We start from the raw sequence: 19,446 nt of genomic DNA on the forward strand, positions 1-19,446 counted from the left end.
ACGCAGTGACACCCTAAAGGTACCGCGGCATTGTGCATGCCGCTAACGTATTCCTGTGTGTGTGAAAAGTTTGCAACGGGGGCCAAATACCGCTGCCCCTAGCGCCATCTGGTATGTAAGTACGCTAGTGACTGCTTAGTCCGTTGCTATGTGCATGGGTGCGGTGTGCAGCCTCATAAGAATAAAGCTAGGGCTGTGACTAGGATGCCTAAATGTTTTAATGCGATATCATTAGAGTGCACCCTCGAAGAAAAACTATCTGCATCAAAATTAGAATTCACAGCTTTTTTTTACTCATTTATTTCTGGAAAAGCTTCGATAACTCTAGTTGATGAGAACATTGAACCTTATGGGTACTTGCCGGCGAAAGGAAATTTCTTTGTTTGATTGGGAACTTCGTAAAATCGGGTCTCATTAGATCGAGTTTTAACTGTATACAATGATATTCTGTAAGTCTTCCGTTTTTCTTTACTAAGCACATTTTACAGCCATTGTAGTGCAGTGTGTAATGTGCGCCTCGCTGAGAAGAATGCAGCAAAAACAAGGAACTCCACGTCCCACCGATGTGAAATTGTTAATAGTGCTTGAGATGGCGGTTGCAGCATGGAGTGCCAGGCATTGGACTGTGATTGAGTGGTTGTCTGGGGATATGCCTCCCTTGCTACAAGAATGCTGGTTTTGGTGCCACCCGACAGGCATCGCGTGCTGCTTCGGCGCTGTAATGTCGATCGATCGATAGTACAAGATACGATCACTTTTGCACTCGGCACCGGACATGTCGGCACCTCCGAGCGACAGGAAGTACTGGAGAAATGCTGCTGCATGCATGGAACGCTGTTGCTCTGCGTCCAGTGCCTAGCTACGCAAAATCTCGCAAAAGTGACCTATCTCCGAGAGCAAATGACCGAAAATACTGCTCCACGACGGTGCTGCCACTGCTGATCGATGCATGCAGTGCACTTTGTACTTTCGGCAAGCTAGTTCAAGTAGGCTCATGGAATTTTGACAGTAATGTTTCGTTCTGCAATTGATAGCATGCTAGCCTATCTGTGGTGTCTCATTTCGCAACAATGAAATTCTCGCGGAAGTGAATTTTTTCACATTTCTCGCCGATTTTGTTACTGTGGGGTTCAACAGTACTTCATTTCTTGCACGATACTAACATTCCATGCCTAAAACACGTTATCGCATGCTTGAAACTCAATAAGGGCATAACTTAAGTTTCTTTCTATACAAGACTTCTGGGTTCAGCATGTTTCACGTCATGGAGGTCATTGCAGTCAGGTTAAAACATTGCCACACGTGACACTGGAGTCCAAAGGCTGTGTGCTATAGGCAGGTTGCGAACGTAGTTCCCGCGCCTACAAGGGCGCCCCTCGCGGCGGCGAGCGCGGAACTGGCAGGATACGACCGGCCCGCTTGCGTTCGGAAAGCCTGTCTGCGCATTGTTTCGCGCGTAGCTGTTGCCTTTTCTGAGCAATGGCGAAGTGCAATACGAGCTGCTGCGTAGTGTGCTGCAACAGCACGTACACCAACTCACTAGGAACAAAGTTTTACAGGTTTCCAAGCCGACTGTATGAAGCAGAACGGCGTCAACACTGGATAGCGCTCGTCCGACAGCATAAGCTGTTTTATGTTCCGGCGTTATGCCAAGCGCGTTAACGCTGAATTCCTTGCTTTTACAGCAATGATGGCAGCAACGGGACACCTGCAGTACGTACCAGGATATGCAGCAAACAAAGTAATTTGCTCCCACACTGTACCGCAGTAAAGCAGTGGAACTCTTTCCCAATCCTCTCCCATTCAAAGAGCGCTAGGGCTTGCTGAGAGATTTGAGGAGGGGTTGCAGCTGTTTGAGCTGGCATACACCCTTCTGCGCCCAGCATATTAACTAAGGGGCAGTTGAGATCACCAAAATTTTTGACGGCGTGGTCTATTGGAACCTTCTTTGCACGCACTGGAAAATCGCAACATAAAAGTATCGCACTTCCAGTAAATTGGGCGAAAATATTTTCCCAGCGTAGTCTAACACAACTGGTAAGCTCCTCCCCTTTTATTGTGTTTGGGGAGAGCAACGTTAGAATACCTTGGGTAGGTCTAACGAGTCGTTCGTACGCCCCATGTTCTTGGAAGAGATGTTTTGGATTCGTATTTGCCGTCCTGTATGTACAGGGAAACTACCACGGCGTCCTTGCACTTCCTTGCGATGCCAGCACGGCAATCGCAGCTCCCCGTTAGGATTTGTCTGCTGTCGCTGATCTTCAAGAATTAATGTCGCCTATAATTTCATGCGTCCACACCGTAGATAACGAAGTAACTTAAGCTGAGCTTCACGCATCTCGCTGGTGCGTTATTTTTCGTTTGCGGAATACACCTAGCTGTCGCTTCCGATCAGTGCGAGTTCAACACTTCCCTCACGTCGTAGACATGCCCCAATTCAAATAGACGACTTCCTTTCTCTAAATTCTTTTCACGAAAAAAGCTGTGGAGATCTTGTAATTCCCGAAACCCGGTTAAAATTAAAATCGGCACGCTGTTTCGCGCCATCGCTACCATTTGACAGGACGCCAAACACGCAGCGCGGGCTGCTGACGCTGTGAGTAATCCTACCGCATTCGCGCAACTATTTGTCAGATGGCGCTAGGGGTCGGAAAAACAGGGCGCCGCCTAGCACTTGCAACGTGCCCATGACTCTTGAAGCAGCAGGTTTGAAAGAGTGCGTCATATCAATGTCGACATGCGAGACTCGCAGGCTTCAAGAGGAACAGAATATAGAAAGGGTGACGAACACACTGGAAAGAGTTAAAGGATAGAGAACCACAAATTTGTCATGCCTGTAGAAATGTAGCTTTAAGGTGGCATTTTACATATAGCTACACCTTCCAAACCCAGATAAGGAATGGACTACATAGACCAGTCCTGTCTGACAAATCTATGCAACAGGTATTATTTTATTTAGGACTGTATGCAAAGAAGGGAAACAGAGGGGCTCAGATTTTTTTAAACCATGACTGTATAAAGTCAACAGGCAGTGAAGCCCAGGAAAGCATAGGGGTAATTAGCTGTGACAGAAATTACATGTAGAAAATAATAAAGAAAAGAGAAATGAAAGTGGACAAGAAAGATAACTTGTTGCCAGTAATATGTAATGTGAAGGTTGTGAGCTCAGTCCTCATCGGCAACAAGTTATCTTTTTCATTCATTTTCATTTCTCTTTTCTTCATTATTTTCTATATTTAAATTTCTACCACAGCTAATTACCCCTATGCTTTTCTCGGCTCCATTGCCTGTTGGCTTTATACGGTCTTTATTTAGGACTGTTGCACAATTATAAACATTAAGACTAAGAAGGCAATCACTCCGCTGTAAGAAGCACAAAAGCTCGGCTGATCGTCAATGTTTTTTCACATAAACCCATGCTATAAAAGTTCACTGTGTACACCTACATCAAAACATTGCAATCTCTTGCTCACAGTACCTTCAGCTCCAAATGAAGGTCAAAGTGGGCATGTTCTTGTGTGCTTACTCTTCAGAAGGCATTACTTGAAAAGGTTAAGGGCGTTTAAAATGGAACTTATGCCTTAACTGTGTGCTGGCAGCTGGTGGTAACATTGCATGGCAGGTAGGCAGCAGTTGCATCTCCTAAACCTGGACACTGGACCTGCAGTGTGCAAAAAGCAGAACCCCACAATGTCAACACTGCTAGCAAAAAATTATTCTAATAGCATTCAAACACATTGATCCCCACTAAACTCCCATCGGTTCTGTTGCTGAAGACCGCTATGCAGCAAATTTCTTTTAAGAAAAGCATGAAGAGATGTTGGGAATGTTTTATTGAAGGTTCATTGTAACAAATTCATTGTATCTATGAGAATCTAAACAGAGGTCTCCAAGCAGCTCTGTTAAGCGAAGCAATTTTGTTGAATTTATGAGAAGTACATGCAAATTCAGTAAATGGACCTAATATATAAAATATTAGGCCAGTGGTCGGAGATGTTATAGCTTCACTTTTCACAGAGAGGAGAGCTTTCCAAGGAAGAAAGTGATGTGGTCATAGGACAGGGTTACTGTGAAAATATGGTACCAACTTCCATGACACGACTTCCTGTTTAAAATTCATAAATTGTAGTTTACCATTCATAATAAAACAAGTCAGTAGTATGTTGCATTTTCAGAGGGGAGAAAATGCATGTTGACCAACTTCGCCCCTCATGAGACGCCCTTAGGATGAGGTACTTCATTAATTGCATGCAATTTGAAGATCAGAAGAATTATACGGCAACTCCTGTGCTGAACATGACAATCGCGCTATATACTCATGTCATGCCATGTAGGGAATTTTCAAATAGGGGCCGCAAAGGTTTTGTGGCCGCAATAAGAAAGATAGCGACAACGCCACTGCACAAGTGCGAGATGCAAACAGGGTTTTGCATTTGCGTCAGCGACGCTATTTCACCGAAAAAGCGCAGCGACCCAAGCTCGAAGCAAAAGTTTTGCGTCAACAAACATGGCACCACCCATCAAAGTGCCTGCTCTCACGGTGTACCACATTTGACCTTATTCGCTAATGCCATTTTTAACTATGCACCATGTGCGATTCTGATCACAGTGGCTCTTTTGCAAAGCCCCACTATCACCCATGAACATCGAAAAGGCCTACCTTTAATCCTAAACTCCGACATCCTCCTTTGGCAAACTCTGCGATACCACATAGACAGGTTTGATGAACACCGAAATGAAGCATATGCAAGAGACTACAATGGCACTACATTGCACGTCTGTCAGAGAAAAATGCATGAATGGCGAACCGGACGACTCCAAAGGGCCCATAGTACTCGCAACTCTATGGACAGGCCCCTGCTTCCTTCTATGATGATGATGATAGCATGCTGTTAGTTTTGATTTCAGTTTTGCTAGCTGCGAAGCATCGACGGAAGGAGGGTTTCGCTATTATACATGCTTTCGCGCAGGCTCAGTGCAGTTTTTCGCTAGAATGCCATTTTGCCAAGGATGGCGCAAAGGCATGGTCGTGACACAGTTTGGCGCAATTGGCACAGTTGTTCCACTACTGCAGAAATCCTCTGGCTTGCACGCACTTTGCCTCCGTAGGTTTCCCTTCACTGCCACAGAAAGTTGTTGGCGAGCATAGGCTGAGTAAATGCTACTGTTAAAATGCAACATCGATAAACTATTATCCAGCCTCGAGGAGACACTGCTCAGGTCACAGGACTTCGTGAGGAGCTAGTAGAGATTTCATCTTTGTTCTGATACCAGTGCGCGAAGTGTGTCCTCGCTATTGTTTTAATGTGGTTTGTAAAGCAGGTTAATCCTGGATGCAGTACAAAATCACGACACCATGCACATTGTAGTATTGACCAACAGAGCCAACCAATAAGTGTGCCCAAAAGCATATCTGAGCAGGTCTACCGAGAAGATGTCGCTTGACTCAAAATCGTGCTCCAATAAATTTTGCCCAAATTACCTGGCTTACAAAAGACACCACTCATGGTAAAAGCAAAGTCTTTAGTTTTACAGAAGTGTAACTTACTAATCTAGCTTAAACAACTTCACATTTTTCTATTGTGTCCCTTTACGAACACATGCACACATTGTTAAAATTTTTGAGGTCTTTGCAGTGATGTGTTTATAAAAAAAACAAGCCTACCCTTGGTACTGCCGACGGCTGTGGAAAGTCATTGAGGTCCGAAGCTGTACATTCTGTCTGTTGTAAAACTCCGAGAAGTCCAGTCGGAAGCCTAGTCCTTGAAGGTTGGTGTCGTCATGCCGGGACAGGCTCAGCAGAAAGTCCTGCACTAGACGCTGCAAACCCCCACTCCTGCTAGTCAACGAAAACTGTGTTTTGTTTGTTCAGTTGCAAGTAATGGTGCTTGACATCTGCTCGATTTAATATTTCATATGCCAACAGTTAACATTCTTTCTCTTTTCAACCTGACAGCGTCAACATCTCCTGGCCACACATTTTCATGAGCATACTACTAAATGGCAGTCTGGTGCAAAAGTCATTCAGCCATCGCAAGACTCATGACAAGCACACAGGTTTTTCTTAACCGCAGGCTTCTTTGAGAACATTAATTGTGGCTTCCTTTTTCTTAAGTGTTCATGTTTGTTCTCTAAAGGGCAGTATAAATTTAAGTGTATACTTCAGAACTTGAGGTAGTTGCTATTAATCTGGAGCTTTCCTACACCCTTAGGCATTAAATTCAGGCAGTTATAATGCAGCGTGTCTGTAAAATTATAGTGCACTTTTGACTGGTCACAGAAAAGCAAAGAGAAAAAAAAGAAAGAAAAAAACCCAAAACAACAACAAAAAAACAGCACACACCCAAGATAGAAATGTGCAATCTTCACGAAATAAAAGGAAAACTCTCCAAGTACTTTGACATGTTGGAATTGTATGCAGTGTCACAATTTCCCGAAGGTGTCATCTTTTAAGATGATGGCGCTCCTCCACACTATGCCAGCACTATTGGTCAATTTCTGGATAGAACATTCCCCCCGCGGTGGATAGGCAGGCGTTCTGTCAAGGCATGGCAACCATGATCCCTGGATCTGATGCCATTAGACTTTTACTTGTGGGGTTATGTGAAGCAACATTTGTACAATGAACGTGTCAACCACATTAATCATTTAAAACAGAGAATCACGGACGTTATTCACTCGTTACACTGGACGTCTGTTATACTGGACTGGACGTCCTTAATCCTTTGAAGGTTTTGCCGTACATGTTTCTGTCCCACAAGGTCTTTGCCGTACGAGTACGGTTTCGACCCTCCGTTTGAAGTTTCGCGCCATAATGATGATGCATGCTCACTGGGATGTGCTGCCACCTCTTAGGACTTACAAGAAACGTTTGAAATTTGTGCTACCTTCTTGGGGAGATAAACAGGACTGATTTCTAGCTTCAGCGCGTTGCGCAGACTGCGGCCACACCCCCTTTGCGGTTTCAGTTTCGCCGCGTGATCGCAACGGAGGCATGCGAAACGTCATTTTTCTCTTTGTCGGCACTCTCTTGCAGAGGCGGTGGAAGTTGATTTCTATCTTGATTGGCGCTGCTCTTAGCTTGTTTATAACTGCCGCTCGCGAGGTATTCTCGCTCTCTGCGGCAACGCGCTTACGCGAGAGGGTGCCTCAGACCTCTGCCCAAGGCAGCCACACGCAGAGAAGATGTCATGTGTGCGCCAACACAACTTGTCGCTCCAAGAGAAGAACATGCACGCATTTTAGGTGTGCAGACTGTGATAAGGCGCAGTGCGGAGACCTGTGTTGCATGGAGTACCATACTCTGAAATACTATTGAGCATATTGCAGTTCTGAGTGATGCCGACACCAAAATACTGTTCCTATTTTTTTTTTTTTTTTACTATTTATTCCCGACTTTATACATCTTGTACATTCAAGATCTGCAATAAAGTAATTTGACCACCTGGGAAAGTTTTAGTCAAAATAATTCGACCCTCAAAGGGTTAACCGTGTGTGGGAAGAACTTGAATATCGTTTAGATGTTATATGTTATATGAGCTATATGGGACCCCTTTCATGAAAGGTAGTGACTACAGTGACGGGGCCCGGCACTTTAACATTTGTACTACAGTGACGGGGCCCGGTAATTTAACATATGCACTACAGTGACGGGGCCCGGCACTTTAACATATACAGTACAGTGACGGGGCCCGGTACTTTAACATATACACTACAGTAACGGGGCCCGGCGCTTTAACCTCAGCCCTGCAGTCAACACTGTAGCGACGTCAATGGTCGCACTTCTTTCAAACATTCTATGCAAACAACTTCGAGCACTTCACGGCAGGCAGTGAACTTTATTAAGGTCCTGAGGAGCGACTCAGAAACTCCCTGAGGGGGCCGCCGCGAGCCGTTCCGACGTTGGGACGGGCAGACCGCCTCCTCCCACTCTTCTTCCGTGGTGAGATGACCGTGGTCCCGTAACGAGGGACACCGCCAGAGCATGTGTTCTAAAGTTCAGAATGGATCTCCGCAATCCGGACACCTGCCTCGCACGGACGCGGCGTTAGGTTGCCCCTGTGATCCACCACGGCCGCCGCGAACCGGTCGGACGAACCGTATTGGGCGACGTCGATGAACGCGACCGATCGTGGATCGTCGGCGACGGATCCGAGAAGTGCGGCCGCTCGGGCCCGGCGTGTGCCTACATTGCGTTGCGGGTGCACGTTGCGCGGGAACGGCGAGACCGTGACGGCCTCCCGCGACCACGCGTCGAGCACGCACCGCCTTTCCCTGACGGGTTAAAGTCCAGCGCCTCCAGGATCCGCCTCCCCGCAGGCGAGGAAGCGAGCCTGACAACCTGGACTAACTTCTGTGACCCAACCTCATCGAAGGTGTTGTGGACCCCCAGCTGCATGAGCTTCTCGATGCTGGCGCCTATGGGGATGCCAAGCACTTCACGGACCGCGGTATTTTATTCCAGTACTGTCCACAACACCACGTGAATTTCACGATGTCAGCAACTTCCGTACAGTAATGGAATACATTGATTGCACACATACGGATCGAACGACCGCAATGGGTACTTGTCCACGAATGTACAATCTTTTGCGTATGCACAACACCTATGATGATTATAATAAAGAAAGAAAGTTCACTCTAATGGAAGGGGAACGGTAAACACGTTAAAAAAGGCACGGCACATGTTCCTGCTTGTGTAGCACCAGATAATGAATATTCTACTGAAATAAGAAAAAGAAGCAGCGGGTAATTGCTCGCTTAGAAGACCGATAAACATGCAGTTCGATGAAATTTGAGAAATAATGATATTGAAGCTTCCAAGACTTTAGAAGAAAAGAAAAAGAAAATTAATACTGAATCATCGCGACGGAACATATCACAAGTCGCTGTAGGCGTCGAAGACCCTAGCTATAACGAAATTATTTTTGAACAGCTCCGATAGTGTCCATGCAACAATGGTTGCTTACGTACTATCAAATGCTCATATGCTGCGGCATAAAGCTCACGGCACGGTGCGAAAACGTGCTCGGAGCGAAAGCGAAACATTGCGCGAGGACATGCATGCAGACGCGAAGTCGGTCACCGCGAACCCGTGCGATCGCTGCATTGCAGCTTCATTCTGTTATGCTACATTTAGTTACACAGACAGCTATCCTACTATAAGAACATATTTCATATAGTTTTCTCAGCGATTGCTTACGTTTCGCGCAAACCGGTTCGGTGGAATCGATTGCGGCGACCGCTCGCAGTGTCCCAGCTTACTGTATGTAGTAGGCAAAGAGATAGCGTTTGTAAACCATGGTTACAGTTATGCATGGTAGGGACGCGCCTGCCACTTATAATTTAACTTCTTAAACACTTCTATCTCTCGTGGCGACAATACCCTCCTCCTCACCCCAAGCTCACTAGGCCTCAGGCACTGACATTCAGACTGTTGCAGACAGAAACCTATCCCAACCTGTTCACGTTACATGCGATATATCCGGAGATTTACACTGATGACGCGTGCCCTGCTTGCGGGGATAGATCAACACTTTCGCACATGCTCTGGGGATGTATCTCTATCGCAAGCCCTGACCGCAGCTCAGCTAGGAGGGAGGCGGCCCTCCGCAACCCACTCCTGGCTGAGCAACGTTGGGCTGTCCAGCAGGCCCACGATGCGGCTGGCAGGCTAGGCCTGTCGGACCCGTCGTGGGAGCGGCCCGCGACGTGCTAATACGCGTTCTGCAGGACTGTAAAATAAAGGTTAATCAATCAATCAATCAATCAATCAATCAATGTAAACCATTCTGTGCTTTCTGTTTGTCCAACATGATTATGTTAAAGGTAAAATACTGCCATTTCGAGAGTACTTGCAAAATTGTTCAGGAGGGCTGCCGCGTAGTATGTTTATTTAACCTTTATTTAACGCCGACGCATGTGAGGCGCTTCCGACAGATGGCGACTCCGTAAGTCGTCCTCGCCCCCAATACCGACATCTTTATAGTGACGGCCCCGTAGGTGTAGTGTTGTTAAAGCGACGGGCCCCGTCACCGTAGTGTGGATGTTAAAGTACCGGGCCCCGTCACTGTAGTGCAAATGTTAACGTACCGGGCCCCGTCACTGTAGTGCAGATGTTAAAGTGCCGGGCCCCGTCACTGTAGTCACTACCTTCATGAAAATCTAATACATTCCCTTGAACTAATCCAAAACAACGCAGCCCATTATATTCTTGTAACTACAAGCATGGTGCAAGTGTATCTTCAATGAAATCAAATCTGGGTCTCCAGCCGCTAGCAACACGTTGAAGAATTCCCTGCCTTTCATTTTTTCATAAGCTGCATCACCACCCTACTTTGAATTTGAAATTCATGTTGCAGCCATATTACTTACCTCATCATACCGATCATCAGCATAAAGTTAGAATCAGTGCAAGTAACACGACATATTTTTTACATTCATTTTTTCCACGTCCATCAAAATATTGGAATTCTCTAATGTTTCCATTAATAACAATGATACCATTCAAAAAGCACTAGCTAACGTTATATAACAGCAAGCATTTGTATGAGCTACTGTTGCTTGTTTTCTTTTCTAATGTTACTTACATATGCCATGTTCTATTACTGTATTTATCATACTTTCAGCTAACATTGTATAATCAGCAGATATTGTGTATAAGCTTGTAATATATTTCCTCCTCATTTCTTGTATAACCCACTCCCCTCTTTAATGCCAAAAATCCTTGAGGATAAATAAATAAATAAATGTGTGTAGGGGCAACAAATGGCGGCCACATCGAACTTCACTGAACAGGTACAAAACTTGGAGAGTTTTCCATTTATTTGGTGAAGATCTCGCATTTCTATCTTGTTTCGTTGGTTTCCTGTGGCCGGTCAAATGGGCACCGTGATTTTACGGAAACACTGTATTTGTTCCGTGTTATAATTGCTACAACATTCCCTTATAAGTTTAAAATTCAGAAAGAATTATAAATTTTCCAGCACCAAAAAAGAGTAGCATCAAGAGGCAAAAATAACCATTGTCACGCAATAAGTTTCTTATGACTATTTAGCTTCAAGGTTAACTCCATACCACGGACAAGCGGAGTTCACACAACTCGCGCACCTATGCTCTGTGCAGAAGGACAACATGGGTGTAATTTGTGCCCACAATGTGGGCGGGATATGACTTGACAGGAAGTGACTGTCACTCTGTGTGTAGTGAGGAAGTGGGCCCCACGTACCTACTGAGCACACACATGCACAGAATGACAATCATTTTCTGTCAAGTTGTAGCCGACACTCGTTACAACGGACTATGATAATCCAGGAAAAAAAGGTCCATCGACTGCGACTGTATGATACATTTTCCGACCTTTAGATCCCATGAAAACGAAAATGTCCGAGGCACGTGTAATCGAGAACAGTATATATAGCTAGCTGCCGGCCGTGGCAGCTTCACCAGAATACTTGTCTGCCCGTCTCATTTGAAAACGCCGGCGCGCACTTCGTTACCAGCATATCTTCTCCGGGGTCGTCACATGCTGCATTCGCAGCTATCACCACCAATCCTATTGCGATAGGTCACATTGCCGATCTCATAGCGGGGTGGTGCCGTCGGAAGTGTAGTGCACGCTGTTAAAAGTTGATAACCAAAACATGCCACCGTTCCCTGCTGCAGACTGCGATTGTATACGTTTTCCAGCCGTTAGATTCCATGTGAAAAAGAAAAGGCGTGAGGGGCGCGCGATCAAGAACAGTATAGCCACCCGTCTCACGTGAAAAGGACGGCATGCACAGTTTCTTATTCCGGTACCAGCAAATATCCGCCCGGGCCGTCAGATGCTGCATTCACAGCTATTGCTGCCAACCCTACTGCATATAAGCACATTCACCTATTTGTCTTACAGCGCGCCTTTTTGTAGCACCATTGGTAGCGTACTGCAAATCCAAACGTGCCACTGATCTTTGCTTGAGGCAGCTTGATGTGGGCGTCACGTTTCGTTTCAGTGGCATCAGGCATCACCCACCAGCTCAATTTTGTTTCGGTTTCCCGTTGCTTTCTTAGAACACCACGCAATAGGCAAACAACACAACGTGTCTCGGACCGTCGGAGCACCACCAGCTAGACGTGGGTCGGCGTCTTGTGTCACGACAATCCGCGCTACATTTCGCATTACATATATGTCAACAATAATTGAGCTTGTCAAATTTTTTTAGTTACTTCGGATCGTACATTTTCCCGGTTAGTACGTTTTTCTTTTTTCCAATACGCATGAATGAGGTTCTACTGCATATGCAAACCAAGCTGAGAGAGAAGATTGGTCTGTTATACTGAAAGTACATTGTATACGTTTGTTAAGTTACTACGGATGCGGATTCATTGTAACAGGTCTAAACAGTACTAAAAGGAGAGAGATTGATATGCATATTGAAGCGATAACTCAATAGCTGAGTGTGGGTGTAGGCCAGTTGGTTATTCATGATTTTGGGAGGTTACAATAAGAAAACATGAGACTTGAAGAATGAGTTTGAAGAAAGACTTGAAGAAAGGGACAACCGCTCTGTGTTGTCCCTTTCTTCAAGTCTTGTGTTTTCTTGCAGTAACTTCCCAAAATCATGGATAACTTGATGCCTATTTGGGGAAATGCATAAGGGTAAAAGGTGGCAGGGCTAGTCAAGCTGCTAAAATGCAGCTCTTTTCGCCACATTTAAGTACATTCTGTTCTGTACTGATGTGGTGAAATAAGCCAAATCTAGAAAAGAATCTCAACTGCAAGAATGTGATGAGCTGGGCTGGTTGGTGCAAGTTGAAAGGAATAGAACAGTATGAAGGATGGCACATACAGTGTAGACACGTCACTCCCTAAGGAAGCATTACATGTGAAGCTCCACAGTAAGCGAAGTGTCTATTTACATTAGCCTGAGGCTGGAACCGGTCCTCGAACTCAAGTTTCTACAAAAATGATGCGGTGCAGCCAACCTCGATAATATTTTTCCACACAATCTTCTCAAGTGAATTCTTGCTCTTGCAGTTTACATTGTACTCTGTCATAGCGATTTCATTATAAAAATATACTTACTAATCCAGCATTTTGTATGTTTCTTAAAGAGACACTTGGCATAAAAATGATTAAGGGAAGGATGCACAAGGTCATTTGAAGCCAACTTTCTGCTGCAAACCAAGAGAAATACACATAGCATTCACTGCTCCTGTACAGGTTGAACTGCCACGCTGATGGCTTCCTTAGCAGGTACTAGCAACTACCATATTTTAACTATTGCAACACCGCTTTGATTGTAGCATGCACTTCAATTTTTATACATCAATAAATTTTACGTGTGAGTTCCTCGATATTAAACTTTCCACTCTTTTGTGCTAAAAGAGAGGGTAATGATAATTTTTCCCTTGCAAAAAGGAATACTTATTGCATCTGAGCCAGTTATTGCACTCAAGCCAATCATCTCTGGCTGCCCATGAGCCAGCCAGAGATGACAAGATGACAAATTCTACAAAGTGACAGAGTTTCACATGCAGAGTTCAGAATAGCACCCTTTCAGCGACTTGTAGATTGGATTGGATCAAAGAAATATTAAATGCCATTGAAGACAGCTTGTCAATACAGTCAACGACTGATTTTTCTGGTGCCGCATAGAGCCAGCATATAACAATGTCTGTTAAGTCGGATGCTGAAACTTTTTGTACATAGTCCGTATTGATTTCGACTTACTGCCATGATCGCAGGTCTCAAATAACATAAAATGAAGCCACCACAACCACCATTTTGATTATTCCGCAGCCTCAAACTAGTTTTCTCGCATACCAATTCACTGACAGATGTAGCCATTTGGCCACATGGTGTTTGGTGCCTCTGGCATGTAGTTGTTTTGTTTCGAACATTAAGACCTGCAACGCTTGGCCTAGCTAGCTGCTTTGAAGTTCATTGCCATGCTTCCGGCTGTTTGGTGCCGTGATTTTAATTAAATCAATTCGTGTAGTCAGCAATGGCGTCGACTCCAATTTCGTCATCCTCATCGATGGCTTCAAAGTGAGGAATCTGCTACCGACTATCGCTTGATCTGCAAGCCACAGGCACGTCCACTAAAACTGCATTTTAACGTTTCGCCAACACTGACAACAAACTCAACGTTTGTGCTGAATTAACCAAACAAAATCGTTCATCACATGATGGCGGATTCAAACTCAGACACCAAAAAAGAAAAGCCAGCACCTGCACCGCTGACGCACTGATTAGTAGGCTGTCATCAGTGTACAGAGATAGCATCCCACTAGCCTAAATTCAAGCAGACATTATTGTGTGCAGGCACAATAGAGAATCTATTGGCTTTTCAAGTTATTAGGACAGTAAAAGGCAGTGTTCTGAAGAGTGCTGAAAACCCCAGTTGAAGATGGTGCCGGCTACTTTGCCAGCACACGCTGTTAACATTTCTTTCTCCTTTCTCCTTGTTTTCTTTTTTATAACCAACGGCTGTTTTCAGAGCCACCTCAATGATGCATTGCAAAGTCCATCATTGACCCTCTCCACCTGAGAAATACATATAAAATGGCATTTTCTGCGTGCGTTTGCTTATTCAGACCTCATATTTTAAACATTTTTGCAGTCCCTAGAGTTTGAAAATTCAGACACTGATTGTATTGCAGTTCTGGCTTCGTACTCGAATCTAATGCGCATGTAATTTTGCAAATTTTTACGGTAAAAAGTGCATGTTACAATTAAGTGAATACAGTATTTTCCACCAGTAATCTTCATATTCAACTACTGGTTATTTTTTCTGCATTGTGCGTGCAACAAAAGTCGGTTGAATCAGCAAACCTGGTAGGAGTCGGAGATCATTCGGAGAGAAGCCTGGGCCCGCAGGCTGCTGGTGCCACTGGTCAGCTGGGAAAGCAGCTCCCCCTGCACTTCTTTGAAGCGAAGCACTTGGTCGAAGATGGAACGAAGTTGGGAAAGAATATCCTGGGCACGAGAAGGACACGAGACTTTTTCAAGAGCTGTTGGCGTCATCACCAATTACTATCGCACATACATTGTTTTGCTTTTTGGCAGAGATTCTGTAGTGAGAGTCTTGTCTATCAACATTGCGCCAGTTCAGATTTCGAAGACCGACAACAGTGCTCACCGCTGTCGTTGTGCTTTGAATGCTGCTGGTATTTCTGGGCAAAAGTTCGCCCAATAAAGGGTTAGATTCGTGACTCACAGTTCTGGCACTGTCTGGTTTTGCACCACCACTACAACGTAATATATACAAGTTGCCCAAAATGAACTGCAGCAAAATCTTACTCTGGCTAAATTGGTTATAAATAAATAGCATGTATCACTGAAGCAATTTTGGCAAAGCTGCATGAATGGTGACTGTCCACTTTTTTTTTTTGTCAGCCTAAGCAAATCATTTCATCATAGCACCTAAGCAGATGATGTCTGCACCTGTTGTTTAGCAGATACTATGCAAATTCCAGACAATGGCTTCCGAGACTTTCAGCGCACCATGGTCGCCGGCCAATATAGGAGGTCATGCTGAGCTGGTTCTCTAATTTCTGGGTACTGTATCGTTTCTAGCGAGCAGGAATGGCGTTTCCTTTCTTTTTGTTCTTCTTTCCAGTTTTGGTATCAAAATTGCTTACTTTGATAAGTTCTTGTGACACAGCCACTGTACTTCAATGAAAAACTTTGCAATAAACTTGCTCACTAAAATATATGTTAACACTTGCTCACCAAAATATATGTACTGACCCCTTATGTAATACCCCACGTGGGTCTTTAAAGTAATAAAATGAAATGAAATGAAAGAAGGGTGGTGGTATTGGCTAGCTGGCTTTCCATAATGTTAAGTAGTGCAGCATGAAGCAGTACAGAGGGACACAGAAAAGACACTGACCGACTGTGAAGCACTTGTCCTTGTCTTTTCTGTGTCCCTCTGTCCTGCTTTGTGCTACACCACTTAACATTTTGCAAGAAAGCTGTTTTGTATCTATGCTATCTGAAAATAGGTTTTTTACACAGTCAAAAATTTCATTGCGGTTGACCTTTAATTCTCAAAGCAGCAAAAGGTTGTGCAAGATGCAGTAGAGGAGGGCTCTCAATGAATTTCGAATGTTTCAGGTTCCTTCACCTAACCACAGCACCCGAGCGTTCTTGCATTCTTTTATCATATTAGGATGTGCCTACTACAGCAGAACGCTATAGGCATTGAACCACTGTCACACATGCAATTAAAGGGAACATAGTTAATAGATAAATGGAACCCAATATATCTTTGTGCCAGTTGTACCAGCTGTCCCAACTAAATTTCACCAAAAATAAAAGAATCATGAAGGGTCTTACGCAATTGGAGCTCACTGTATGTCGATAGGCATTGTCCATGCAAGTCCCAAGTGTATTCGTCAAGGTGCACAAATTATTTACGTTTAATCAGCTAACTCACTTAATCTATAAAGTATCAATGCAAAAGTTGCAGAGGATGCCCGGAAATGACCGATAGCATTGACCTGAGTCTCAGAAAAACATAGAGCTCACTCACTCGTCTTCTTGCATTACAAGATGTTCATCATGACCACCAGGCCCAACAACCAACTAGCCAAGTCATTACAAGTAAAAAGCATGTGACCACATGTGAGCATGACACTGATAGCAGCAGCCCCAAACATAACCTGGCCATCTAGAATGTTGTGTATATTGCACTCGTTTGATCTGGAGCACCAAGCATTGTGAGCGAGCTTACGTTGTCCACCTGTTGACATCACCGCCAATGGCCTTATTCACGAAGATCTGCATATCAATTTGGGTCCACAGTGGCAGCTAGGCACAGATGCACAGTGACTTCATGGCTAAGGTGAAGAGCGAAGAATGTTATAAGGCACAGCTGGACCTCACTAGCTGTGACCTCAGCCACGACTTCGGTGTTGCGGCTGTTCCACAATGTTAATTGTAGGGCTGCAAACCTAACCTTCTTACCGTATGTGTGCCTTAATGGCAAGCGCACAAGTGTTTATTTGCACATTTTGGAAAACATAGGTTTCCCCTGAAAACAAGAAGCTTCGGGACCTCCTTCCTACAGTCTTTATTTATTTTTATTTTTAATAGGGTTTTACGTGCCAAAACCACAATGTGATTATGAGGCGCGCCGTAGTGGGGGGATTCCAGAAATTTGGACCACCTGGGGTTCTTTAATGTGCACCTAAATCTAAGTACACGGGTGTTTTCGAATTTCGCCCCCATCGAAATGAGGCCGCTGTGGCCGGGGTTCAATCCCTTGACCTTGCAGCCCAACATCATAGCCACTAACCAACCATGGCAGTTCTTTTTTCTACAGTAACAGTAGCGGTCTCGTCCTGCCTGAAACTGCATTGCTTACAAGACGGAGAGGTACGCAAGCTTTAATGATATGCTGGAGACATTAGCCTGGCTGATCGCTTGGCGTGCTTCTCCATGCTACCAGACAGGAGCACTCACCCGTGACTCTGGCTCAAGCAGTGCCCTGGTCATCAGGGCCGCTAAGAAGTCGTCATGAGCGTGGATGACTTGGTCCAAGTCCTGTGCCTGCTCCACACGCGATTCCAGCTCGGCCCATGCACACTCTATCACCTGCATTCACAATTCAAATCGCTCAATGATTGTCACAACCTTTTGTGATCATGAGCATTTACCTGCTTTGGAGTCGTGCCAATGTCAAACTACTAGTTTGTGTGTTTTGCACACAAACTAGTAGTTTGTGTTTTTTAGCACTGCTTTCCCAACTGCTCTACCATGAACCAACGCGCCCAAACCAAAGTTCTGCTTGATGCATAATGGCCTACCACAGAAATCATGCAGGTAGGAAGACACAGTAATGACACTACCTGGTCTCTGTGGACCAACTAATTGCATTACTCGCACCATTGAACAAAACATGAGCAATCAAAAATAAATAAATAGGCACAATCTAACTCAAAAATTTGGAAACCAATGCCAGTAGTTTGTTCAAGCACATATGGCACTATGGGGTTATGTGGTTCATTCAGGCACATATGGCATACTGACATTTCGTGGAATGAAATCACACTCTTCGGTTAGCAATAAGCACTGCTATGCTTACCTCAAAAACCATGTAGTACTGGACCTGCTGCATGAAGTGAATCATCTCCGAGAGCAGAATGTGGCACTGGTGAAGCATACATCGGCTCTCTGCAAATGAAGATGCAAACACAGTGCACACAGTCATTCACTGTTCGAGGGAACACTCTATCAGCATACTCTTCAAGTAATGTTATAATTGCTATAGTATTTGAAGATCACTTAACACATGCTCCAACATGCATGGAAATGCAGTCACTTTATTGACTGGTGCCTTAATGTGCTCACACTGAATCTCGCTACTTTCAGAGCTCTCAAAGAGTGGACAATAATGTCTCGCAATTCTCACTAGATGGCAGTGCCTGTTCTAGTAGTACTGGCCAACAAAGTGCTTGCTGAAAGGCAAAAGCTGCTTCCAAAGCCACCATAGCCAAGTTTCTAAAGTGCGTCATTATTTTTATGTTTAATACTTTGAACAAGGGGGTTTGAACGTGAACTTGTTGGTATGAATCTCTCGAAGAAAATAGCGCTAAAAACAGAGACAAGAACGGAAGAAGACAGGACGAGCGCTTGTCCTGTCTTCTTCCTTTCCTGTCTATGTTTTAGCACTGTTTTCTTTGTTGACACTGAATAAATATTTCATTGCTATACATAATGAAGATAAATTAGCAGTACCATGCTCAGTACCATGCACCAGTACTGCTAGCAATTAATAATAAAAAATATATGGTTTGATGTGCAGTCATGGCAGCCGGTAACGGTAGGACAGTATCTCTATGCTAAAGCACTTAAAGGGACACTAAAGGTTACTATTAAGTCAACGTTGACTGTAGAAATGCCATCACAGAAACCTTGAAACGCTTGTTTCGTGCCAAGGAGAGACTTATTTTAAGAGAAAATGCGTTCTGAAGCGTCCGCGTACCTCTAGCGCAGTTCAATTCGCCCGCCCTCCGATCGAGGAGTACTGACATCATGGTCTCATAGTGACGTTGCGCCATCAGTGAGAAGAACGGCATCCGCAGACGGCGCTTCGGCTTTTCTGCGCAAAACGCAAACGCGCGGCCAGAAACAGAGCCAAGACAGAGCCGACAGCAGAGCGAAAGCGGGAGTATGGTTTCTAGCCACCCTAGTATGGTGGCTAGCGGAAGGAGAAACGAATTACGTCCCACATTACGTCCCACGGCGAGTCCGTTTTCGTTAAACTATAGGCTGCGGTGAGCTCGCAGCGTGGTCGGCGTGGTCTGTGAGCCTTTTCGCACTCGCAACAGGGCATAAAAAAGTGCGAATCGACGCAAAACTCGGCCTAGAAACGTGCTTCGCCACAGCCAGGGCTCAATACGACCCAGGCTGGCATGACCCAGATGTCATTTCCCGCACCGCCACCAGGCGCC

At 44.8% G+C, this 19,446-nt stretch overlaps 1 protein-coding gene across 3 annotated transcripts in view; it reads right to left on the reverse strand.

Annotated features, from left to right (window-relative positions):
• Nucleotides 1-2,933: 2,933 nt before the first annotated feature.
• LOC135900289 (gamma-tubulin complex component 3 homolog) overlaps nt 2,934-19,446 on the reverse strand; it is a 58,708-nt gene continuing 42,195 nt past the window's right edge. For 2 of the 3 annotated variants that reach the window (XM_065429787.1, XM_065429843.1), the window contains 6 exons: nt 18,078-18,166; nt 17,456-17,587; nt 14,819-14,962; nt 5,666-5,820; nt 4,661-4,698; nt 2,934-3,661 (listed from right to left, as the gene is read on the reverse strand). In XM_065429787.1, coding sequence (XP_065285859.1) covers nt 3,582-3,661; nt 4,661-4,698; nt 5,666-5,820; nt 14,819-14,962; nt 17,456-17,587; nt 18,078-18,166 — 638 coding nt within the window. In that variant the 3' untranslated portion in view covers nt 2,934-3,581. The remainder of the gene's footprint in view (nt 3,662-4,660; nt 4,699-5,665; nt 5,821-14,818; nt 14,963-17,455; nt 17,588-18,077; nt 18,167-19,446) is intronic. The other variant, XM_065429919.1, reaches the window with a different exon arrangement.

Source organism: Dermacentor albipictus, chromosome 1 (assembly GCF_038994185.2).
Source record: "Dermacentor albipictus isolate Rhodes 1998 colony chromosome 1, USDA_Dalb.pri_finalv2, whole genome shotgun sequence".
NCBI classification, from domain to species: Eukaryota; Metazoa; Arthropoda; class Arachnida; order Ixodida; family Ixodidae; genus Dermacentor; species Dermacentor albipictus.